The sequence below is a fragment of the Leptinotarsa decemlineata genome, unplaced genomic scaffold (assembly GCF_025532065.1).
Source record: "Leptinotarsa decemlineata unplaced genomic scaffold, Ldec_3_MD MMD2_tig00000232_RagTag_RagTag, whole genome shotgun sequence".
Classification (NCBI taxonomy): domain Eukaryota; kingdom Metazoa; phylum Arthropoda; class Insecta; order Coleoptera; family Chrysomelidae; genus Leptinotarsa; species Leptinotarsa decemlineata.
Window position 1 is genome coordinate 1,064,090 of NW_027412546.1, and position 26,345 is coordinate 1,090,434.

At 33.4% G+C, this 26,345-nt stretch overlaps 4 protein-coding genes and 1 long non-coding RNA gene across 6 annotated transcripts; 3 read left to right on the plus strand and 2 right to left on the minus strand.

Annotated features, from left to right (window-relative positions):
• Positions 1-525: 525 nt before the first annotated feature.
• On the minus strand, positions 526-1,119 carry RpII18 (RNA polymerase II subunit RpII18). Its single transcript, XM_023159331.2, has one exon. The coding sequence runs from the start codon at positions 985-987 to the stop codon at positions 592-594; it is 396 nt and encodes a 131-aa protein (XP_023015099.1). The 5' UTR covers positions 988-1,119; the 3' UTR covers positions 526-591.
• A 795-nt stretch (positions 1,120-1,914) lies between these two features.
• Positions 1,915-3,639, plus strand: LOC111504668 (putative protein MSS51 homolog, mitochondrial). Its single transcript, XM_023159336.2, has one exon. It carries the CDS (start codon positions 2,059-2,061, stop codon positions 3,334-3,336), a length of 1,278 nt encoding a protein of 425 aa, XP_023015104.2. The 5' UTR covers positions 1,915-2,058; the 3' UTR covers positions 3,337-3,639.
• A 2,585-nt stretch (positions 3,640-6,224) lies between these two features.
• On the minus strand, positions 6,225-12,247 carry LOC141481609 (uncharacterized). The gene is made up of 3 exons (XR_012465053.1): positions 12,109-12,247; positions 11,139-11,301; positions 6,225-6,473 (listed from the first exon to the last, which is right to left on the minus strand). It is a non-coding gene; the product is annotated as an uncharacterized lncRNA (long non-coding RNA).
• On the plus strand, positions 8,413-10,430 carry l(2)34Fc (reeler domain-containing lethal (2) 34Fc). Of its 2 annotated transcripts, none has more exons than XM_023159330.2 (4): positions 8,413-8,569; positions 9,707-10,025; positions 10,105-10,193; positions 10,248-10,430. In XM_023159330.2, the coding sequence occupies exons 2-4, from the start codon at positions 9,708-9,710 to the stop codon at positions 10,315-10,317; spliced, it is 477 nt and encodes a 158-aa protein (XP_023015098.2). In that variant the 5' UTR covers positions 8,413-8,569; position 9,707; the 3' UTR covers positions 10,318-10,430. The 2 variants fall into 2 exon arrangements, with proteins under 2 accessions (XP_023015098.2, XP_074029487.1); XM_074173386.1 differs by lacking the exon at positions 8,413-8,569 and adding an exon at positions 9,009-9,101.
• A 927-nt stretch (positions 12,248-13,174) lies between the features above and the next one.
• On the plus strand, positions 13,175-26,208 carry Golgin97 (Golgin 97). The gene is made up of 7 exons (XM_023159335.2): positions 13,175-13,711; positions 14,900-15,117; positions 15,768-16,028; positions 19,012-19,257; positions 19,603-19,817; positions 23,970-24,198; positions 24,490-26,208. Exons 1-7 carry the CDS (start codon positions 13,336-13,338, stop codon positions 24,886-24,888), a joined length of 1,944 nt encoding a protein of 647 aa, XP_023015103.2. The 5' UTR covers positions 13,175-13,335; the 3' UTR covers positions 24,889-26,208.
• Positions 26,209-26,345: the final 137 nt, after the last annotated feature.

The following is a 26,345-nucleotide window of genomic DNA, read 5'->3' on the forward strand; positions in this document are numbered from 1 at the left end:
GGAAAATATTTGACTCTTGGTATGTTTTGGTAATGGATAAACTCTAAAGAACTACTTAACTGATTTCAAAACTTATGTAACTGTCAAAGAATTCCAATGCTTTATATCAATTAAATTCAAGTCACAATAAAAGCTTTTTGTCTTACACAAAAGCTATTGTGCTAGCAAAACACGTTGCGATATATTTTTTGAAAAAATAAGTTTGTGAAGATCAATTCGTAAGGTGTAGTTTATGAAATTAGTATGGACCTTCAAGTAACGGCCGAATCAATCAAAAAATTTTTTTTTTGACCTTGTTCAAGTGAAAAAAGTTGAATTTTATTTTCATCATTTTATTGATTTCTTTCACACCCCAACACAATCATCCACTGAATTGAACTGCATTATAAGCACATTCATAATGTGGGTATCAATCGAGATACAATCAACATATAAACCTAAAAACTTGGTTGATTCAGACCCACTTATTGAATGGAATAAATTTCACCCATAAGAAACCAGGCAAATCGCTAGCAAAACAATTCATAATAAAATATATCATTTATTGTAACTTTCACAAAATCACTTACATGCTAAATATAAAACTATCATTTAGTGATCAATTATGATGAGTTCATCAATTCCCCAGTCCTCATATGAATGGTCGGGCAAGTATCTTCGTATAATGATGGGAATTTTACGCTGCTTCAATTCCTTCATTGCGATTTGCAGAGGATCTGTCTCGCCATCCAATTCTACCATGACGGGGGCGCACATTGCTATCTGTAAAGCTCTCGTCCCCAAAACACGAGCCCGTTCATATTTGGTCATGTATTTCGTCGTGATTCGTTTCTCTTTGGGCACTCCTCCACCTGCTTGTCCGGGTGCCAGAATATCGATATTGTCTCCATCTTCTTCGGGTTGCTCCAACTCCTCGATGTTGTCATCTTCAACGTCATCGTCAAAATCGTCTCCCACATCGTTATCATCGAATTCTTCGTCGGCCATTTTCAAAAACAGAAATAAATGTATGTATGAATTTCAGTAAATATTCAGAAATATCTAGGTTAACAGCTAACAACTTATAACCTGCATGAGGTTTGTCTTCTTGTAGTTTCTTCTTCTTGGCTTTTGGGTTTGGCCATTATCCAGTTTCGACAAAATTGCCTTTATTGTCTCTTTCTTGTTTGATGGGAAGATTGTCGCCCTTTAGTCTACAATTTTCTCATCAGACAACATGAACAAAATTCAGGCGATTTTCGTCAAAACTGACGACACAACTTTATCTACTTCTTCTTTGTGTCAGCTTTGGCTGACATAAAAATCATTGAATCCCTGTCACATGGTAGCATTGTCAAAACTGATGGAAAACAAAACGGATTATACATTTGTTATGTGGAGTTTCCTGTTCGTAGAACTAAAACTTATTTTTTTCACATTTTGGAGATGCACAAGTACTGCGAGAGATTGTCTCATTCTTTGCGAATTTAAGGCTCGTTCATGCTCATCCAATTATTTGCAATTTTGTTGTGAATCACGAATGGCAAAATAACCATCGCATTAAGCGTTCATACTTGAACAATTTTAAACCTACCAAAAGGTGCAAGCTTAAAATAAAGTGTAATCTGAAATGTAGTAATGTTTGGATAAATATTTCAGTGAAATATGAGAGGACCGGCGGCCCCTACGCCAGTAACCAAGCTGAATGTCGATGGTTTCGACGAGGTCGTCAGTTCTATAAAATATGTGATATTTTTATCCGAAGGTCTCAAGAAAAGGAGGCGACCACTAGAAAAAATTAAGTGTTTTTGTTAAAAGGAAAAGTGAATGAAAAAACTTAGCGTGGCAGCATTGCCTCAAGCAAGACAGCTACGCCTCCGAACGAAGGTTCTGTTTCCTATGAACAGGAGGAGCCTGGCTAATTGCTCTCGAATGAGAAGCAACGGCGATGGAAATTGAGGGAGAGTTTGTCAATAAAAAAAATTATAAAACAAAAATCCTTCCACTTGAACAATATAATTCACGACCATTTTCAACAGAAAAATATTTTTCCTCAACACAGAACAGTAAATAAGAGAAATGTCAGATAAAATTTTTCATTATTATGATAGTTTCTTCAACTGTAATGTCTGTCATGTATGTAAAGAATTAGGAGAACCCTTGAAAACTTGTTCTAGGTGTAAAACTGTATCGTATTGTTCCCGAAAACACCAAAAAATAGATTGGAAATCTCACAAGGATATATGTACAGTAATTTCGTTAACAAATAGTTTATGGGATCAATTATCCCTGGCTGGATATGAGAATAAGGATCAAAAGAAAAAAATTATGTTTTCAGTGTGGAAAGATAAACTCAAGCGGGATCTTAATGAATCTGAAATGCACATGTGGATGTTTCCCAGAATTTGTGAATTCTGTTCCTCACGGCAAGTTACAACTATATGCCAAAGTTGCCATAACGTTTGTTATTGTTCAGAAGAACACCAAACTAGCCACTATCAACAACACAAGAAATATTGTTGCCAACTGAAAGTCAGTTTGGAATTGGATATCGAATTCTGGCGAAGTGAACTCAGGACTGAAGATTTAGCAGTGAGTGACTTCAACGATGATTTGACAGTTCTTCCCAGAAGCCTGCATGAACTCATGATTTTGTATGATGAAACATATTCAACAAGTGACCATCCTAATGCTCAGATAATCCATAAATCAAACTTTGTTTCCCCTGTAGCCAGTATTTTGTATGGCCTACAATCCGGGGGGTACTTACTCAATAGAAATTTCTCAAAAGATGATCTTACCGTTCATATAGTAGGGGCGGATTTAACAGAAATGGCTTGGCTGTGGAAAATCATGGCAGAGTTGCCTTTCCACTGGATAAGGAATCTAAAAAGTCTTGATTATATTGTTATTGGTCCTGGTTTAGGACATGACGGAAATACTGAAGAATTCACACACCAATTATGTAATAGTTGTAAATTGAAGGAAGTTAAAGTACGGTGTACTTTCCATACTCAGTTGTACCACAACATTGTGAATTCTATAGAACCCCCAGATGCAGTTGTGGCGTTCAATTGTGGTCTGCATGAGAACCAGGATCAACCAAAACTAGACACCTGGAGAGAGAGTATTCCCAGTTTATTGCAGCATCGTGGGGTACCACTGATTCTCACTTCCTATACATCAAACGAAATTATAAAAGATCTCTCTGTAGTGAAAGAACTTGTTAGTTATGTTATCAAAACTGAACCTCACCAAAATCCATTTTCCAGTATGAGACCTTTGAAAAACTTTGAGAGTCAGCATGAGCCAGTCTATTATCTTAACGGATATATTGCTGTCCTTGCGAAAGACTAGGAACGCTTTTTTATCTAATTTATTTCACACATTTATATCTACTATTCATATTAATATTTCCTCAGAAAATACTGCAGTCTAATTTGTACAATAAGGACTCGTACCCAATAATTTTTATGATTCATTTATCTCTCTGTGCATAATTTTCTAATGTATGTATGTATTCCTCATTTTATTATTTTCAATTCGTGAATATGTTGCCAGATAGTTTTCATTCAACTGGTGGGATTGATGATTATATGAACATTAGACAATAAGATTTGGTTCTGAATGGCTGTTATTAAAAAATTATACTTTCAGTAACTTTTTTTTTTTTTTTTTTTTTTTTTTTTTTTTTTTTTTTTTTTTTTTAATATACTTTATTGTCTGAAGAATACATTCTTATTGACAAAGCCTTGTGCGAAATATAAATAACATATACATGAAATCACAAAAGTAAAATCACTAAAAGTAGGTTATAACATGAACTGAAAAAAGACATGTAAATAATAACAAACGTTCGGGATATAAGAACATGGTCAACAAAATGTAAATGAATCAATTTAAACTAAATTGAATGAAATGAAATCAATAAAATACCGTAGATATTACAGTTAGTCTTCTCAATTAAAATTATCATCATAGAATTCTGCTAAGCTATAATAAGGTCTCCCAGAGAGCAAGTCTTTCAACTTTTTCTTAAGAGCTCTAAGGTCATTTATGGTTCTTATAGCTTGAGGAAGGTGATTGAACATTTTAAGACCGTTGTAAATAATGGAATCTTTAACTAGCGACGAAGAAGGCAGCGGTAATTTAAAGCTGAATCTTTGCCTGGTTTGATACATTGGCGCGTCCAAGTTGTTAAACAATACCCTATTTTTGAAGACAAGGCAGATTGTCTCGTATATAAATAGGGAGACCACAGTTAGGATTTTGTTAGAGGCAAAAAGAGGTCGACAAGAGTCCCTAGGCTTGGCTTTGCATATGCATTGTATTGCACGTTTTTGTATTAGTAATACTGATTGAAGGCATGTGGTAGAACACACACCCCAAAAGCAAATACCATAACGGAGGTGTGGTTCAAAAAGGGAATGATAAACCATTCTAGCTTCTGCAGATCCGAGCTCAAATGCAGTTACTCGTATGGCATAACATCCAGAGGAGAGCTTCGATTTCAAAGTATCTACATGATTGTTGAATTTTAAACTATTGTCAATGAAGAAGCCAAGGAATTTAGAAGCTGGTACGTTATCTATTTGAATATTATTTAGATGTACGGCTGGTATCATTTTCGAAAACAAACTGTGAAATATATCCAACTACAGCATCTGTAGAGGCCAGTTAGAGTCCATAACTCCATCACAACATAGTTTTATGTGTTAATGGTCTACGGAATCTAACCTTCTTGTTATTCTCAAACAACTCTCCATTACTCTTGATTCGAAAGGCCAGATAGATGTAATTATGTTAATTTCTCCAATGTCTTTATGAAATCACCAATCAACCCAATGCATAATAATTAAAAAAAAAACTTTCTCTTGAGATTTATCCTGGATTAGATTGGAGCAAATTAATCATGTGAAGCGAAATCTATAATATTTTATGGGAAAGAAAGTTTTTGGCTTTCTACTACTCCATCTGATACAAAAAAATGGATGAGAGATTCTTCCAAAGAAAGGAAGAATTAATCAATTTGAAAATAAGTAACTCTATACATGGATGTGTAGATCATGCAAAGAAGTAACTTTCAGACACAAACTGAAAGAAAGTCCTCCTGAAACAGCTACTTTCATATAAACATTGAATTACACGAAAGAAAAAAATTATTATTATTGCACAAAAACACAATCGCAATTTTCACAAAAACACAATCGCAATTTTCACAAGATTTAATACAATAATTTGAATACTTGAGTTAAGTGAAAACAAAAAAATGGCATTGTACACTGGGAAAAGTTTATAGAATATATTTTTCTTGAATGTTTTCTGCTCCCCGAAATTTTTCTAATTCCGTTCATGTTCAATAGAAGTTTGGTGACGTATTGATTTTCTGAATTCTGTTGTTTATTCAGTTGAAAGTTGATAAAACTTTGAATAATTCAAGAATCAATTCTTAAATGTCGAAAAAAGAGCCCATCAAGATATTGTTCAATTAGCGTAATAGAAACGCTATGAGACTGTTATTCCTTTATTGTAAATCATTCTCTTATGCATTGGCGATGACGGTTGGTGTTAATTTGTTAGTAGTAAGTGTTAATTCAAAAGGTGGTTTCAATTTATTGAAACCACCTTTTGAATTAACACTGAAATCAGTCACAAATATTTTGATACCCAAATTCATTATTACCAGAATAAACAACATTATTTAAAAGTTACTGACAATGTTTCCAACTGAATTTTATTCAATAGTTTAGATTTCCATTTCCTAAAAATGTGTTAAAAGATTTGAAATAGGTATATATTACGTAGCTACAAGACTGACCTCAAAAAATATGGAAGGACAACACGTAAATCGATAAACAGAAAGAATAACAATAGAAAATGATGTCTTCCTTCCGCTAGAATTTCAATTCATAATTAACACGCTTACGAGATATTTTCCTTCCAATATGTATGATTCTTGGTAACCCTAGATTTTATTTGGCTACTGAGTAATCAAAAGATGAGTTGGTACTATTGTTTTTATAATTACCGTCTACGATGTTTTTAATATGACGATTTCACTACTTATTCTAGAAAATCTAATAAAGGCAGAATAAACTGTCGAATTCTTCAAGGCTCCGTCCTTGATCCGCTATTATTTCTTCTTTGTATAAATGGCCGAATAACTATTCAATAATGTTTATTAACGAAGCGTGCGGTACAAATTTAATCCAGTCGCAAGTCAAAAATTAATAAAACCTCTGAAATAAATTATTAAAATGATAATGAATACACTAAACATTGCACATTCAATTTATAATATTAAATCTTAATACTAGTTATCCCTTGAATATTCTTAGGGCCTCGACATCCCTTGCCAGTAGGTACTGCAAAATTATATTTTTATTTGAATACAGTCCGCATCTTCATACTTGAAAATCACAGGGAAAAACATTCTGGCTGGCTCACAGGAACATAATTAAATTCATTAATTACTTGGACTCCAAACAAACTTGCTGAAAAAAGTAAATTTTCGCAATAAAACCAGATGCAAGAGCATGCTTTTACATATATTTATATTGAGTAAGACCTCCGCTGTTTAACACTCTCTTACAGGTGCGTTCAACTGACAATTTGTAGAATTAATTTATCATTATTAAACGTACAATCAATGCGATTGAGTTTATGATTATTGAGCAACGTTTGAATAAAAAACAAAAAAAAATGATGAATGTACAAATTAATAAAATCGATCACCTTGACATCAACAACCTCCTTTCGACTACAAGGTGCTCGGTAGAAAGTTACGAATGATATAATAACATCTAACGAACGAACAACATGTTATAACTGAAAATCTTCAACACCGGAATCATATTTCGAGGTTGTTCGCCACCTGATAACCTTTGAAGCTTCCCTGTTAGAAACTATTTTTTTTAAGCAGAAATCGATCACTGCATACAGCGTTTCGTCAAGTTCCAAATGAAGATGAAACATAAACACCGTTTTAACCCATTTTCAACGTTTTTTGAGATATAACAAAACAATTCACTACATATTTTTTTCTTTCATATGTCTACGAAAATGTCTGTGATAACTTAATGTTTAAATGACTTGTAGATGTATTCTATTATGTGAAATAGATCGCCTTTTAAAGTTTCTTTCAATTTATTTTGACCATGAAGGAATAATTGGACGGGTTTGATAATAATATAATAAATTATTAATTTACTAGACTTCGATGATTTACAAATCAAATTGCATTACATTTTTCTCAAATGAATCGACCTTGTCTTAATTTTCAGTGGTCCACCTCGTATTTGATAATTTTGGATAAAAAAACCGGTAGTTAGTAAATTTGTAGCCGGATCTCTTGAATTTATTAGTGTTTACTATACACAAGGTTTACATTTATCCTAGAAATCATTTATATGCAGTGTGTGGTGGTTGTACAGAACCGTATTTGTTTTTTCTATGAGCATTTGTAATGATTCAAAAACATCCTTTTCTGACACTCCATGTTTTTCCACTTTCAACTTTTTTTTTTCTATTGAAAAAATAATTTTCATTAATATGCAAGTAACAGGTAACATTGACAAAGAAGTTCATTCAGATATCCTAATAATATAATTCATATTAAAACTCCAAACAAAATTATAATTTACAATAATTTTTCAATGTCAAATTGATTTCAAGGATTCTGTGAAAACACTTGTTCTCAACTATGTACCACTTAAAATTTCCCATGCCTTCCAAGTCATCCAAAAACTTGATGATCACAATAAAGTGTTTTTAGAATACGTTAGTTATGGATTTTCATCAAGTATCGACCGATTCCAATTTATAACTCGATGATGTTGAAACTAATCCACTGATCACCTACATACCTGTTTTTGAGTGTTACTCCATATCAGTACAGGTCAGATCGAAGCAGAGGATTCAAATAACAGTTCATTCTTCAGGCGTGTTCATTACTACTACATTACTATAATCTGTTTCTTAATAGTGAAAAGTAATAAATGCTCAACAAAACCAAACACTTCCAATGTGGGTAATAATTCCTTTTCCAGAAGACGACTTTAATTCGGTAGACCAGTCTTCTGAAAATGCTTGACGAGAACTTGTAGTGTTTTTGTCTTGCAACATCTATCCAATAATGGTATATCCTTCGTGAAGTTTCGCCCAGATAATAAATGTTTCTCACGTCATTGAATATAGCATATAAAGAAAATAACTTTTGTTGAATTTCTACTACGATGTTTATTTGTTACGACCGGTTTCCGTTTATTAAACCATTTCCTTTATCCTATATTCTCTCATGTTATGATTGATAAGCGAGCCTACTGGATAAATTATTGCAGAAAAATCATTCACATGGTTCGGTTGATCAGTCCTACTCCTTGAAAGTCGGATGGATTTATTTTTGAGACTTTGCTGGCGCGTAAGCCCTGACCTGCCTCAATAACTGAAACTCGTTCCAGCTGAAATTTTGTCTAAATACCCCTTCTAGATCTGAATGAAAGTAAATTAGCGTGAACATACAATTTCAGTCAGTTGCAACCTTGTTGTCTGTGAGAGAACGCGATAAAGGAATTGTAGGTATTTTATTCAGGTAAGTGATGTGTGCTGCAGCAAAGTTAAATTGAAATATTAATTCTTTTTGAAAAAATTACTTTAAAAAATTATACTTTCAATGAGTTTCATTTTTTTAATACGTCATTTCAGGGGATGTTTCAGAAATTTATAAAAATATTCGGCTAATTTTATTTAGCCATCAGTGTTACGAGACGTACAATCATAAAGTACTAAATACCAAGAAATAAAATTGATAATAACTAACAATAAATGTAAATTAACGTAATTTCAACAAAATATTCAATCAAAAATCGTGAATATTAGAAACGGAATTAAATATTAAAATAAGGAAAAACAAAAATATTTCCTTTTTTTTTATACAGGATATAGACTTCCAATAGTTCATTGATAAAACACCTCCAAATTGATGATAGGACACAACGAAATTGAAAGGTGCACTAATATTCAGTTTTTAGGTTTATATGTTGAAGAAACTCTTTCATGGAATATCCAGATCGATGTAATTCGAAAAAAGTTAGCATCAATCATAGGGATAATATATAAAACAAGTAACTATTTTTCTTTGTAGTATATGAAAAATCTTAAAATTATTTTTCATCTATCTTTAAACCTACTAAAAATCTATGTAAACCAAAACATTCACTCGATATCGATTCTATTTATAAATTAAAAGTATGCACCTTTCTGCAGTCCATTATGAAAAAGAAAAAACATTCCTCTATGAAATTCATAGAACATAAATCAGCAAGTAAGACAGCTCAAATCTGTATTTTCTAGAAAATCTATATCTATAAAGAAAAAATTGCCTATAATGAATTACCTAATGATATTTAATAACTTCTGAACACTTTGGAGACTCTACTATTTTGGAATTATAGTATAATTGGATGTGCAAATGAGACTATTTTATAGTTATGGATTTAATTTTCAAAATGTTCTAAAAGTGCATTCATTCATGATATTCAAAGTAATGATACATTTCCTTTGGAATATTGTTTCGTCATTAAAAAAATTAATTTTTTCAACATATCCAAATAAGTAATTTGTTATAGCACCAGGAAAAACAATATTGTAACACATTTTCTGTTTTTGAAAATTATGATACAGAATATTGATACTTGCAGTATCACACGTATTACTTTACTAATTTCAGGATGTTCAAATTATCGATTGCTGTTTTTTTCTGCACGATTGCCTACAGTCAAGCTTACTCAGGTGGTGCGCCTGTAGACACCTGCGATGATATGACACCCAAGCATCCTTTTGAACCAAAATCTTCCGCTTTTCCTTATAAGATATCACTTAGCAAGAAAGAAGTCAAAGCTGGTGAGACTGTAGATATTGTTATCGGAGGCAAAGAGTTCAAAGGGTTCCTACTTCAAGTTAGAAATGGCGATAAAGCTGTGGGTCAATTCCAAATTACTGGTAGCGATAAATTTGCCAAAGCTATTGACTGCCACGGCACAAGCCAGGTAAATTATTATTAGTTGCCTCCCACATACATGTAGTTGTTTGTGAGCTTTACAGTGAATACCTACTTTTTTTCAATAGAGTGCAGCAACTCATAAGAACGCAGAGGCCAAAAACAATTTCAAGTTATCTTGGAAAGCTCCCAAAGCCGCAGGAAAATATACCATTTAGTAAGTTAACAAAAACAGGACTTTGGAAAAATTCTGATTTTTTTTTCATTACAGCGCAACAGTGGCTGAAAATGGTGCTTCATTCTGGGCGAGAAAACCAACTGAAATTATAACTGTATTTTGAAAATTCCTGTAATAGTTGTAAATTATTAGGGATGGATGTTAGGAGTTAAGAATGTAAATACTGAGGAATCCCAAAGAAAACTAAAAAATATAAAATAAAATGTTTATATTTCAGTTTCAATATTTTTCCACCTCCCTAGGCCTTTCGCAAACCATAATTTTTAGCTCAACAGTAGCGCATAAATAAAACTTTTTACTTAATTTCCTGACATTCAATTATTATTCTAGTTATCTCTCTCTAATATTGGCATTTGATTATTGTAGTTATTTCATCTCAGAGTAATGATTAGGCTTGTTTTGGTTCTCTGCCCGGACTGTTCCTAATAGTCAGAAAACAGTCACCCAACTGAATACTGAACATATTGTCGCGTTAACCTTTTCAGTCCACAAGTCTGTGGTCCACAACTGACTCACTGATTTTGAACGATTCGAAACAGTACATACAGGAAACCAGAACAAACCTATTATTACTCTGAGTTATTTCATGCCAACCACAATATTCTTCTTCTCTTTCGAGTTTGTACGCCTTAAGGTTAGCTACTGGAGCTACTCGGCCATTGACATAATATGTTCCACCATTTTTTAGGAAGACAAAGAGTAACTTTAAGGCTCTTTTGTGCTTATCTGAATATTCATAGTTTTTTGCTTATCACAAAATAACCATGGCATTGAGCTGACATGTCTGTTGATAGTAATAATTCCCTTTCAACAATTGGGAATCACAACTTTAAAGTTATTTGGTTTACGATAAAGAACTTATTCAATGCTTACTGTTTGTAGCCACCTCTAAAAATAAGACAAAATATTATTCGTTATATTTACCTCTGAGTTACAGTCAGCCTTATGACAGGAAGTATGGGTTTTGTGATATTGAAGGACTTCACCAATCTTGGCACCATGGCACTACTTACAATTCCTCAAATTTAGAGCAAAAATGGTTGGAATTAAAATTGAAATGGAATTGCTCAGTCAACAGTCATCAGTCCTAAAAATAATTGAATGTATTGTAATTTTTTGTATTTTTTTTATGTGTTTCAAATGTTTTGTGGCAGCAATTTTATTTACAAAAATTTTACCAAATCCGAACAAGTATGGCTGCACCGTGATTATATGAATGTTTGTATGCTGAACGTAAGTTATCCTATGTTATTTAAAAACATAGTTACTTTGTTCTTCAAACAAGGGTTCCACCAGGCATCTGTTATAAAGGCACGCCTTAAAAAGCTATTGTACACCGAAACACGTGTCGCGTTTTTGTAAAACTATGTAGTGGAAATCACAATGAAGTGTTTCTTGAATACGTTTCATTCTGTATTATTAATTTCACATCTCCATCAAACTCTCATCACATCTTCTTCGTCCATAGATTCGTCACTGAAAACCATTTAGTTCATACTCCCTTCAATTATTTACCAGTGAACACCAGTTTTTATGGCATGGGAGAGGAAGGTTTTGGCTTTCCACTTCTCCATCTTTATACAAAAAATATGGAAATTTGACAAAGAAAGAAAGAAACCAATTGATTTTAAAATTAACTCTTTATGAAGACGTGTAAATAATACAAAGACGTAACCTTCAAACACAAACTAGAAGACATAGCCCTCTCGAAACAAATACTTTCCTGCAAAAAATTGAATTGCACGAAAGAAAACATGCTTTCGAATCAACTACTTCTATATGAACTTTTTTCTATTCAGTTTGTACTACAATAATTCGTTATGGCATTGATTCAGATATCATTCACAGAATTGCTACACAATATCGTAAGTAAAAGAGGTAAAATTTCACTTACATGATACACTGTCATCCTCAATGACGGACATCGATGTTTTGGAATGAGACATTTGTCTTATTGCCTCTTCAGCAAGATGGAGCACTCAATTCATTCATAAAATTACTACACCATGTTACGAATAAGTTAAATCTACTCATGTCATCGGTGACATTACGTAATGACATTCATTCGCTTATTTGATTCGATCGCAACCATAGGAATCTTGTTTGAATCGAAAGAGACATAATTTTAGGAGAGATTATATTTAGGGAAAAAGAGGTTTCGACTTTTTACTTCTCCATCTTTATTGAGACAAATGTGGGAATCTTCCAAAGAATGTTATAAATGGAATGACCCCCGTTACTTGTTGAAAATTAATATCACCATCCATGATAATGATTGAACAATTTTCACAATCATTATTTCTAGATACGTTTCGCTAACACCGTGGCTTCATCGGTAATATGGAGCTACGGTGTTAGCGAAACGCGTCTTTAATTAAAAAAATGTTCGTGAAAATTCTTTAATTTTTATTATGGTTAGTGCCGAAGGAATGAAGAAAACAATTGATTTTGAAATAAACTCTTTATAAAGATGTTTAGTTCATGCGAACAAGTAACTTTCAGACTCAGGCCTATATCTGGATACCAAAGTAACGGCGGTTAATGACAAGTCTAACTTCAGTCGCGACAGTCTTATCATTACAGGAAACGATTAAAAATGTTTTCTTCCGCAATAACAGAGAGTGCTCACAAATCGGTTAATTCACAAATGTCCGGCCACTCTGGCTTCAAAATTGAAGCCAGAAATATATACTTTCGACCAACTATAAATTAAAAACTTTTTTGAATAATTCAATAGTTATGGTATATATAATCAAGATTTACTGCTATTTGGAGCGAAAAAATTCAATTTTCAGAATAACTTGCTTTGAATTTTTTCTGTGACTCGTTGAAATAGAAAATATTGATGATAAAGGTAGTGTAGGTCTATCAAAATATTAAAACAAGGATATATTCAAAAATAATTGTCCGGATACTCATTGAACCTAAGCTATAAAACGAAATATAAAGAAGCAGCCAAATATAAGAACTGTCAGCAAATGTCAGATTTATCGATATTTTTTGTAATTTCTACGTGTTCATGTAAATTAATTTTAAGTCCACTTACTAACATAATTAACGTAATTTCCAGAAAAATAAAATAAGTAGCAATGACTATCATCTGATTCTATATTTTTGTAAAATGTTTGCGTCGCTTAAAAATAAAATACGAGAAGAAACAGGGAGTGATCTGACAAAGTTAACCGCAAAAATCACATCATCAACAGTTCAGAAAATCGAATCATTGAGGGGCCGTTCGGCCCACGGCTCCACTTCCAGTCTCAACTCTGTTCAGTCTTCGGAAGGCTTCAAAGAAGACGGCCCCATCGAACCTGAAGAGTTCAGAAGGAGGTTTTCGAAATTTGAGAATGAATTCAGCAAGAAATTCGAACAGAAGGAGCAGGAGTGGCGTGATATCGTCAAGGAGAAGGATAAACGTATCCAGACACTGGAAAGGGAAAAAGACGAAGCTTACAAACAAATATCCAAATTGAAGGAGTCTTTGAAAAGTGCCGAAGGTTTGTCATAGTAAAAATTATTTAGCTCTTGATTATTTACGTTTTATTAATGAGATTGTAATTTGCCTATTTTTTTCTTATTGATCTGCAAGTGTGCCCGTTCCAAAATTGAAGGTCGACTCTTTCAGTTGTATTGCCAATTGCATATGCAGGAAATTTTCTGTGAAGATTCCTGCACTGACGCCTGTCGGATATAATCCAACGCCCTTCTTGGTATTAGCCAGGGGAGTAGTTGTTTTCTGGTAGGCGTCAGTCCATTCAACCTACTGTGTAGGTATATCCAAGACTGGCTTGAACATTTAAAGTTATTTTCTTTAGATTACCTATTTTTGTTGCTCTACACATCATGTCAAGTTTTTTGATCTGCAGTAACATCCTTGAGAGCTCTAAACTATCAGAAAGTGTAATATTTCACTTTTAGGTAGGTAGTAAATATAAACGTCTTATTTTCACCATGAGCATATGCCAGTGACCTTTATTTTTTATTATCAGGCAATACAAAACTTTTAATTCACCATAGGAATTCATTCTAAGTGCAGTGTAAAAGTGCTTTTTGAATCAAATTAGCAATATATCATCACATTAGAGGAAGTACTAGCAATATTACTTCTATCGATTGTGATTGTGATTTCATATAGACAAATTCGTAATTGTCAATCGACATGTTTTATAGCACAAGCACATCATATTTTTGAAGATTATCACTTTTGTTGAATAATGAACTTGAAGAAAATTTGCTTTTTTTGTAGCTATAGAAATATACAGATTGCTTGAAATCAAAACAATATTGAGTGTTTTCTCTTGGAAAATTGTATTACACTGAATGACAAAGTCACGAAAAAATCTCACAGTATCCAATACTGAAGAAAACAGTCCTTCTGTAAACTTTTGGTCTAGTCTAAAAAATAATTCTGTATGAACCTTGCAATATGTACTTAATTAGTAAACAAAATATAATCTTGGAAAAATTAACAGTTTTAATCAGTAAAATAAATGTGACAAACAAATTATTATCCACATAATGTTCTGAAAATATGTTATACTTTTAGTTTTCATATCTCCCAATAGAGATGTTAGTATAATTTATCATTCAAATCAATATGTTAATTAAGGGAAAAAATGTCGTTCTTTTCTATATAATGAACGGTTCAATGTCATTTTTATTTGAATATCTGATTTTGATTTTAGAGTTCAACTCGAAGATATTAGTTCATAAGGAAAATAATGAGGAGATTGGTACTTTGCAATCCCAAGAATTGAGTAAAATTAAGCAGTTAGTATTGTTGAGAGACGAAGAAATTGCTAGTAAATCAACTGCCCTTAAAGAAGCTAATATCCAGCTAGAGAAATTAAAGAATGAGCTTTCACGATTGAGGAGACAAGAGGAAGTTTTAAGTGACGTACAGGTTTGTGCACATTATTGAATATAGAAAACCTGTATTGTTCTGTTGGTATATCCCAAAAAGAATTTCAAGTTGTCATTTCAATTTTCAAGATAAACATTATTTTGGTAGAAACCAAAAGAATTATGAATTGTCTATTTACATGTTACCGTAGTAACAATCAAAAGTCATTGAACTCTGGTTGATTATTCAAATGGAGTTCTACTGATAACACCATAAGTTATATCCAACTGTAATTAGTATTGTTAGTTTTCCAACATTTCAATTGAAATTGCTTATATTTGGAAAAGGTTTTCTTGATCTCTATTAGAGAACTCGGAAATATTTCTTCCAGGTTGGATTAACTTTTTTTAGTAGATTTTTATAGTCAACAGTAAAATCATCTTTGGAGTTGATTTCAGTTTCATACATAATTTCTCAATTGTTTTGAATGCTCTGAAGTTCTTCAAAAACTCCAGTGATTTCAATGATTTCAATCCTCCAAATGAATTTTTCAAACATCTCGTTCTCTCATCATCTGTATTTAACAATGTGGTAGTTGCACGTGTGTCATTCCCTAACTGTTGGTGAGCTTCTGGGCAATTCACAGGTATGTGCTTCTCGCTTCCAAATATAATTTCTAATCAGTTGAATGAGCCCCCTTTTCGTTTTAGGATGATCTGGAATCTTTGCGGCACTCGAGTTCCCGCGATTTAGCCTACCTTGCTGCTGAATTGGCAAAAAGCGAGCAGGAGAAAAAGCATCTTTCAGATCTAGTGGTCATTCTGAGGCAGAACACTTCGAACGAGACTTCGACTGATCAACGGCTTGTTTCCGAAAGGAAGTTGCTGGAGCAAAGATTGGAGGAAGCCCACCTGCATCTAGCCGATATTAAGACTTCGTGGAGTGATAAGATATCTTCCTTGGAAACACAGGTGAGAAAAATGTTAATTGTTAGTAAGCTGGCAATTCATGTTTCTTACTCACATGAGGAGAAGAAACAATTTAGAGGTTTGGTTATAAAACACTGTACAATATATTATTATTATTAAGTAATATTACTTCATATTGTCGTCCACTATTCAAAAAACTAGGTATATTGACTGTGAATAATCAATTCATTTATGAATGCTTACTTTTTGCCAAGAAAAACATTTCCAGTTATACTCTTCAAAATAAATATAATACCAGATATAAATCCGTTATAGTGCCGTATTTTCGCTTATCCAAGAATCTCAACTCTTTCAGATTTCTGTCTATTAAATATTACAATATGATACCAAACGAGTGGAAGGAACTAGTCCTAGTTAAATTTGCTAAAAGGGTAAAAAGTTTTCTTTAAGAAAATGTGTTTTATAAAAGTGAAGAGTTCATACACTTCTTTAATGGAACATGACTAAGTAACAGTAATGTATTATAACTAAGTTCTCCTACTATTTTACATAGGTTATTTTTGTATATATATATATATATATATATATATATATATATATATATATATATATATATATATATATATATATATATATCGGAAAAGTCTAGGGATATTTTAAAAATGGCAATAATTTTTTTTTAGATCGCTTTAGGGAAAAAAAAGTTGACGGGTGATTATTAAACGAATGTAACTTACAACAAAATTTATTAAATGGTCAAAAATACTGAGTGCGCATATAAGCAAAACTAAAAAAAAATATGTCTCTTCTTTGGCACCCCGAAAAAAAAACATAATACAAAAAAAATTGGAATCAGTACAAAGTATGGCCTCCACGCTGGTTTATTACGGCCCTACATCTATCATGCATCGACAAAATGAGATTGTCAATGTCTTGTTGAGGTACATTTGCCCATTCAGCGATTAAAAGCTCTCTCAATTGAAACGTTTTGTGAATGTTCCCCATATGCGGAGTAATTCTTCGTTGAAGCATGTCCTACACATGCTCGATGGGATTCAGGTCCGGTGATTGTGCTGGCCATGGCAATACATCAACTCCTTCGTTGATGAGCCATTCAGTCACTAGACGCGCGACGTGTGGACGAGCATTATCGTGCATTAGGTGGAAGTTTTCACCAACAGCACCAGCAAACGGATGGACGATAGGTAGAAGAATGGTGTCGAGGTACTGTCGAGCTGTGAGGGAGCGATTTGGAAAAACGAGATCGGTTCTGCCGCCGATCATGATTCCGCCCCATAGCATTACTATACCACCTCTGTATGTGTGGACTTCCTGGACGTGTCTCAAACGTTCATTATTTCCAGGTCGTCTCCACAATCTTACTCAACGAGAATCTGGATGAAATCCAAATCTGGATTCGTCTGTAAACAAAACTGTGGCCCAATCAATTGCATCCCAGTTTTGATGTTCTTGACACCACTCTAATCTTCTACCGCGATTGCCTCTCGACAAAGGTGGACATCTAAGTGGCCTTCTGTTGTGGAGATATGCTTCAAGCAGTCGATTTCTGACAGTACCAAGACCAATGGTTACCTGGTGCGTCTGCTGCAACACGTTAACCAACTCAGGTTATGTGATTGTCGGTTGTCTTCTTGCGGTTAAGACCAAAAATCGGTCTTGAACTGCATTTGTAGCGGGTCTTCGCCCTGGATGTTGTTCGGCTGGACTGCCAGTTTCACGGAAACGCCGCCACAATCGACTGATAACACTTTGGGAGACCCCCAAACGAAGAGCTACATCATTTTGTCGCATGCTACCTTGAAGAAGCCCTACAGCTATTCATCTCAGCCAATGGTAAGTGATGGCGTTCCATGTTAAAGCACAATATTTCCAGTTTAATTGATGAGCAAGAACTGCATAGAATGTACAAACTCGACACTTTCAGATTATTCATTTTAGCCGAAAACCTACAGTTTGTAAAAAAACTTGATAAAAGATTAGTTACCGTTTTTGCAGGCTTTGTTCAACCCATAGAAATCTACAGGGTGGTCGAGTGTACCAATTTAATCGAAATTAAACGACCTCATGCATTTATTTTTATGATATTTAATATGTTAAAAAAAATATCCCTAGACTTTTCCGTTGTGTGTATATATATATTTTAACATTTTAAATAGCTTAAAATTTTGTTTCTGCAAGTACAAAATTTTCCTTTTACTATTTTTTTGACGACTGTATACAATTTTTTTAATTGTCACACAAGAGAATAAACTCTACTCTACTCTATTATTTTTTACTTTATGTTCGTAAATATTTCACATTATCTCCTGTTATTGAACTTCAAATCAATCCAATATTATTACATCTTATAAGCAAAGTCTCATATTTTTTAAATAAAACATAATTTCTTGATGTAACTCTGCCTCAAAAATACCTACCTCAAACAAATTGAATTCTAGGAATGATACAGAATGAAATAGATATTGCTCACATTATTGGAAAATCCAAATTTTATCTATCAGGTGTTCCATTTGAAAAATAAAATTTGATCAAGGTTTACATAGTAATTGGAAAATTTCAAATGTACAAATTTATTGTATTTCAATTGAAAATATATACTGCTACTGAATATGCAGATTTCATTTGAATTTATCTAATACGAAGTTGTAATTAGAGGTTGGTGTAATTTACCAAATATAATATAATAGAAGAATACAGCCTCTTCCATTTTATATCAGCATAGCTTTTGATAAAATTAATTCCACTTTGCTTATTGAAAGACTGTCTGAGATTGGTATAAGTCAAAATTTTCTGATATGGTGTTATAGTTTTATATAACAGTGGTTCATCAAGTTGTGAATCTTACTTGAAGGTTATCAAGAAGAATATTTCTTTTGCAGTCCATCATAATATACAAACAAAAATTATTTCTGCGTCGATATTAATATATCACTATTTTTCACATATGTTTTAAATGAATTCTTGATACAATAGACGGTGATACAATCTCATTGTATTTTTGTAGGTTGGCAGATTGAGCAGGCAGGCAGCTGAGGAGGGTTCTGAACGACGAAGGGCAGTCCAGGAGAGAGACAAACTCACAGAAAAAATTAAGCAGCTCGAAGCAGAGTTGGAGTGCTGCAAATTCGAACTGAGTAACAAAGAAAACAAAGTGAAGCGTCTCAATGAAGACGTGAACGAATTATCTGCCGAACTGAAGTCTTTGCGGACAGAAAACGACGAAGAAATAACCTTCCTTCGGACGGAACTCGTGAGTCGACAATCTCTGTGACCCGGGGCTTGTACCTACTCTATCATTTCCACTATATGCTTTGTTTATTTTAGCACATGGCTTTTTGCATCTTTTATCCCTGTTTGGAATTTATTGTATCCCCCCAAGTAAGAGATTATTTTCGTTTCCTTTATTCAGGTAATAGCAGCTGTTTTATTTATATTCATTTTTATATCTACTGTTGTTGAGTTGAATAAAGTTTATTGCTGAGTATTTTGAGTTATTTTTTCATTGGGTTGATTTCGAGTTTTTCATTCCCCATGATCCTCGTTCATTCATCCCTAAGATGGGATCCAGATCTTTTTAACTCTGTTAATTTTTAAGGACAATTCCAAAACGGAATTGAAAATTGTGAGGAAAAATTTGGACAATATCGAGAACGAACTGGAAAAAACTGAAGACGAATGCAGCAAAATGAAGATATCTGTCGATTCGGAACACCTTACCAACAACTCCTTGAGGCAGCTGATTACGAAATTGGAAAAAGAATTGGGAGAAGAAAAGTCAAACTCTCTCAATGTTCAGAAGACGCTTACAAGGTATGATTTGGTTAATCTTAATTTTCTTTCTATCTGCTCTCATGGCCGTTGACTGTGTGAATCATGAAATACTGCCGAAGAAACTTCATTGCTGTGGAATAACTCATCAATTCGGACACAAACAGTAAAAACTGATTGGGGAGTTCCTGAAGAATTCAATCTTGGCCCTTTTAATTTTTTCTGTATGTGAACGACCTTATGATACTCAATATATCAGGAATAGTACTCTTTTTGCTGATGATATTACTTTTTTATGGCATGGCAGTAGGGAAACTGAACTACACAGAATAATTAATGCTGCTGACATAAAATAACTCAAAAAATGGTGTGACTCAAATCTTTCATTCAATGTTTCAAAAACAAATATAATAAATTTTAGGTATTGAAATCTCTGCCAAGAACCTAAGATCATTACATTACATAAGAAAATGTATAGATCCTAACCAAACTTCATTTATCAATTACTATAATAAATATAGGTCAATTTACAGAGTTACTTTGAAGCATGCTAAGCAGATCTACTACAAACATAGACTAAATATAGCAGGAAATAAATCTAAGGAAAGCTGGTCCATTATCAACGATCTCAGAGGAAAGTCCAATAAACATTCATCCGAAGTAGGCTTGAATCTCAATTTATTAAATAACTTCTATTGCACCATAGCGGACAAACTCACCGAAAATATATCATCAACTGTTAATCCCTTAAATTTTCTTTCCAATATTGACATATCAGAAAGTTTCCCCCTCTATGAAACAAATCCCGAGGAAATAATAGCAGTTATCAAAAATATCAAAAACAAGAATAGCAAAGGTATAGACGATATTTCTGTTGAAATTTTTGAAAATCTACCTTATTCAACCTGAGTGGTTTTATCATAACTCATAAATCAGTCTTTTGAATCTGGCGAGTTCCCATCGTTTCTGAAGACATCTCTGATAATCCCTTTGTACAAGGGTGGACCCAATGATGACCCTTCCAACTTCCAGCCTATAGCACTTATTCCTACCCTTGCTAAACTCATAGAAAAACTAGTGAAAAGCAGAATTTTATGTTTTTGCAATGATAATAACATCCTTACTTCTCGTCAATTTGGATTCCAAGCGAATAAGGGTACTAATGATGCTATGTTCTATTTATTTATTTATTTATTTGACACTTTGGTACATTGAGTACATGTGCTAAGTCATAATTAAAAAACAAAATAAAACTACAGAAGTTGAACAATACAAAAACAATAAATATGGTTCACGTCCACAAACTTTCACAACATAGAAGTATTATATAAAAAATCGGAGAAGCTCTAGCAAATACTCTCAAAATGTCATGAAAAAGTGTCGTGCAAGAATTCCTCAAGACTGTAGTAACACTTCTGTAAGAGAAGTTTCTTCACCTCAATTTTAAAAAGTTTATCTGACTCGATTTTCCTAATAGATGCCGGCAAGTTATTGTAACAGTTTGTTGTATTAAATAGTGGAGAGCATCTAAAGTGAGCCGTTTTGTGTGAGGGGGTTCTTAACAGTTTCCCATGACGGGTGTCTCTACCATGTATATCCGCGTTTGTGACAAATTCAGTTATATTGTTACGGGCAAAAGTGACACACTTCAAGATAAATAAAGAAGGTGCCGTCAATAGGCCCTCTCTTAAGAAAATTGGTCTACAACTATCTTGAAAATCTATATTAAAAATTAGTCTCAGCAATCTTTTCTGAGCAACAAAAACTCGTGGAAATTCCCTTGCACATCCCCAAGAAATGATATTAAAGCTGATGTGAGAATAAGCCATAGAAAAGTAGACATTCATCAATCCAAAATTATCTAGAGTGTTTTTCAATTGTTTGATTGAGTAATATGCGGAATTGAGTTTGTTGCAGACCTTCTGAATATGACCGCTCCAGGTCAAATTTTCGTCCAAAGACGTTCCTAAAAACAAGACTTCGCTGGAAGATCGAATACCATTTATTGTGGAAGAGTCACTGCTGAAATTTTTCCTAATAAATGATTTCATTGAAACAGATTTAGATTTATTCAGAATAAGTTTGTTGCGTTGACACCAAGCACTGAATTTATCTATTATTTTATTTATTTTGTCTGACAACTCAACTTCGTTTTTGTCGGCCACAGTAATTGCAGTGTCATCCGCAAACATGGTTATGTGACACTCAGAAAAGAATTCAGACAGGTCATTTATGAAATTGAGGAACAACAATGGTCCCAGGACAGAACCTTGAGGCACTCCTAGTTTTACATCTTTGGGACTTGATAAAATTCCATTGCAGCTAACTATTAGACTACGGTTTTCCATATATGATTTCACCCAGTTCAATAGATTATTCGGGAAACCTAGGCCTGCAAGTTTAATTATAAGAAATTCGGAAGAAATGGTATCAAATGCTTTTGACAAATCGAAAAAAAGTGTTACAACTAGTTTATTCGAGTCAACCTGTGTATAAATGAAATTTTATATCTGTTAGAAACGATATACTCAGAATATAACGCTAAAGAAGCAGTCGCTGCTATTTTCTGTGATCTATCGAAAGCTTTCGACTGTGTCAACCATGAAATCCTTCTTAATAAGTTGCAACAGTATGGCTTCAGAGGCAACACTCTCCACTGGTTTCGTTCGTACTTATCAGGTCGCAAACAGGTAGTTAAAACAACCGAGTGTTCCTCTGCTCAAACTATCAAATGTGGTGTACCACAAGGATCGATCCTTGGCCTAATTTTGTTTCTTATCTACATAAATGACTTGGCTTTTATAGATATAACGGCCACAATTACCCTCTTTGCTGATGACACCACTTTATTATGGCACAACAAGGACATTCCTACCCTTCAAGATGCCATCTCAGCTGACATCAACAAAATCAAAGAATGGTGCGACTGCAATAAGTTATCATTCAATATCAATAAAACTAGCATACTTACCTTCCACTGCAACTTACCTGAGATCTGCCTTAGTAACAAAATCTTAGACAGAGTACATAATTATAAATTTCTAGGGTTGAACATTGATGATAAACTGAAATTTAAAAATCACACAATAAACTTATGCAAGAAGCTTGCCTCAGGTTGCTATGCACTAAGAGTGATTTCTAGAGAACTAGGCTACTCCCATTCAAGAACAGCTTATTTCGCTTTAATAGATCCCCATATTAAATATGAAATTGCCTTCTGGGGAGTCTGTTCTAGAGATTTATTTCAAATGATTTTTGTGCTCCAAAAAAGGGCTGTCTGATATATGTGCAAAGCAGCTCCCAGGGATCCATGCAAGCCTCTTTTCATAGCTCACGGTATTTTAACAGTAGCTGCCCTGTTTATCTTGGATACAATTTGCTTGATAAAAAAAAATTATTCTTGTGCATCTCCCCCTTCCTCATATAATACTCGTAGCCACAATAGTAACATAGATCTACCTATTCCTGCGAGCTCCTTTGTTAGGGATTCAATTATATTCAACGGGATCAAACTGTTTAACCACTTACCAGCCCGAATTAAAGAAATTATAGTGCTTAACAAATTCAAAAAAGCAGTTAAAATGCTACTCGTTGATAGGGCCTATTATTCAGTTCAGGAGTATCTTGACGATTCACTTGAATCTTAACTTTCATTTGTGTCTTGTTATTTTCAGCTGAATATCTCAGTGTATTTCACATTTTTAGCTTATGTTTATTGTATTTTGTTTAAACTGTTTATGTTTTTTTATGTAGATTTTTGTATCTTACATATTATTTATGACTTTGTCTACAAGATGTAGTTCTTCAGAGAATAAAGTATATTTGATCGATTAGAATTGACACTGAATTTTTTTTGTCAGATACAACAATCATTCATAATTATAACTACACCAGATTTCTATGTATTTATTGTGATTTGAAATTTCATAGGCACAAAAATAATCTTAATGAACAATTATCTGCTAGGTCTTATGATAGATATTAGAATTAGGATGTACACACCCTCTGCAACACTTAATCCTTTTAAAAAAACGCAACAAGTATTTCGCTATACAATAGCTTTTTCAGGCGTGTCTTTACATAAAAAACAAAACACAAGGCTCAAAAAGTATATCACCTTTGACCTTTTTTCCATCCTTAAAAGAACATACATTTTTCAGATTATTAATTATGTCACAAACTCGATTTTTTCAGGGTAACTTCCGAAAAAAATACTGCTCTGTTGCGTAACGCTGAAATTTCACAACAAATGGAGCTGGTGAAGCAAGATATGAGACAACAGGCAAGAGAAATGAATGATTTAATAGCAAAATTAGCTCAATTGGAAGAAGAAAACTCTAAACTCAAGCAAAGCGTGCTGGTAGAGCAGAAATTAAGGAATAACATCGTGGAACTGGAGGACCAGCTGTCTGAAAAAAGCAAGGTATGTAACAACGAGGTGTTCTTGTATAACACCTGGGTGTTATACAAGGGAATAGGTAAAAAGGTTATAAGAATAGAAGGGTAAATAACTAGTTTCAAAAAAATTAATTTTTGAAAAATCATTTATTTGTTAAAGTCCTAAAATGGTTGCTTGTGGAACACTATGAATTAAATATCAACACTGACTGCTGTCTTTTAAGAGTGTTACTAAAAAAACACTTCTACCTAACTCAAATTTTCATTCTTAAGTGTATATTTCTACCTAGACTGAAATTAATGTTTCCCTTGGTAGAATATACGGATGCTACAGTTACGCCTTGCGGACCTGAAGAAAACCCTCCAGCAAGAACTGAGAACTCCTGGCAACCCGAACTATCACTCAGACCTGATGGACAACTACTCGCCCGCCATTCTTGCTCCAACGCAAGTCTCCACCAGGAATTTTTCCAGCGTCGTCCGTCGCGAAGACGAAGATGTCAATTTCAAGTATTTGAAGCATGTAATCATCAAGTTCCTCACCAGCAGGGAGTACGAGGCACAGCACCTCATCAAAGCAATATCAACTCTGCTGAAATTCACACAGGAGGAGGAGAAACTCATACAGGACACGCTCGAGTGGAAGAAGTCGTGGTTCGGCAGCAAACCCAAGTATCAGGTAACCGCTAAGTCCAAGAACTACCCCAACAGTTGATGGTTGGCTTTGTGAATTTTGTTTATGATATGTGTTCAAATAGAGGATGAAATTGAAAGTGGTTTATCATGGTTTCAATGGAAGGTAAGCAAGTTCTGGCTTTGTTTTCTATGGTTTAACTGAAGAAGGTTTTTTCCAAATGTAGGAAATGTCCTTTTCGCGAGAAAAATAATTTGTAGGCAACTTTTGAATGATTGGCACTGACAATTTTCAAGTCCATACTAGTATACCCTCTGAATATGTTTCTCTAAAACTTAAACAGCATTAAAATGTAATGGAAACTGTTATCGAAAGTTTTTTACTCAATTTGGTAAACCTCAATACATGTATTGCCATACACAACGCTGATAAATATATGCTTCACTACTGAACTTGAACGTAATGAGCCGCAATCAGAGAAGAAGTACTACTGGCCAATATTTTGAAAGTCTCAGAAGAAAGGTCATGCAAACACTCCTCAGTACTGTAGTTAGACTTTTGCTAGAGTAATTTGTTCACCTCTCTATAACGTTTTTCTGGTTCTTTAAAAATTTCAGATATTAACCATTCGGCAATCTTATCTTGTTACTTCAAAATTATCAATTAGTAGTAAAGAGTATTATAATTCCATTTGTTCATATAAACATGAAGTAGATTGTTATGCCTCGCCCCTTTGAAATAGATTTTTTTATTACTCAAAATGTGGAGACAACACATACTATCTGTAGGGTGCCAAAGAAGTATTTTGCTCATTTTATAGCTACAAACTGAAATACCACATTCAAATTATTATAGAGAGTCTTCGAGGTAGTTCCTAATGGCCTCGTTTCTTCCAAATTATTTTATTCTATTTTTCACAGCAAGAGTTCTGATATGTAAAATGCAAGTACAGAAAATGTAGAAAAATTATCTTTAATAGCAAAGGCAGCAAATGCGGTAGGCTGACCCACATTCCTTTTATACATTGAACTTTTTACTTTGAACTTTTATGCCATTTAAATTAATTTTTATTTGAAAACGAAAGCTTGAAACATGTAAAACTATTCACACTACAACATGTAATTGTTTGAATAGTTTTCAGAATTAATTGAGTTGTGATGTATTTAATATGTCTAAACTTTTATAAACTTGTTCAGAATAGTAGATTAATTAAATCATAGTAGTACTGTACTGAATGTTCCATTTGTAAATAAACAACTTTAATTTATAAACATATATGTATAGGTCCTACATAAGTAATATATTGTTTACATTTTTAACAGGAGCTTGTAAATAATGTACATAATTTATTCCCGTTCACTGTAGATTTTTCAACTTGCAATTAAATTTATATTTATCCAACTCTTCTTTTTGATTTCTACTGGAGTATTGAATTTTTTTAAAAAGAATTCTGTTTTGCTACAAAGTTGTTACTTTGGGAAACAAAGTTTTTGGCTTTCTACTACTTCATCTTGATACAAAAAAAAGAAGGATGAGGG

What these genes read in the sequence shown, in the direction of transcription:
- LOC111504668 (XM_023159336.2), top strand. Translation starts at nt 2,059, where the DNA reads ATGTCAGATAAAATTTTTCATTATTATGATAGTTTCTTCAACTGTAAT.
- RpII18 (XM_023159331.2), bottom strand. Translation starts at nt 987, where the DNA reads ATGGCCGACGAAGAATTCGATGATAACGATGTGGGAGACGATTTTGAC.
- Golgin97 (XM_023159335.2), top strand. Translation starts at nt 13,336, where the DNA reads ATGTTTGCGTCGCTTAAAAATAAAATACGAGAAGAAACAGGGAGTGAT. An exon ending in GTCTTTGAAAAGTGCCGAAG is followed by an intron (nt 13,712 to 14,899) that starts GTTTGTCATAGT and finishes TTTTGATTTTAG; the next exon opens with AGTTCAACTCGAAGATATTA. An exon ending in AAGTTTTAAGTGACGTACAG is followed by an intron (nt 15,118 to 15,767) that starts GTTTGTGCACAT and finishes TTTTCGTTTTAG; the next exon opens with GATGATCTGGAATCTTTGCG.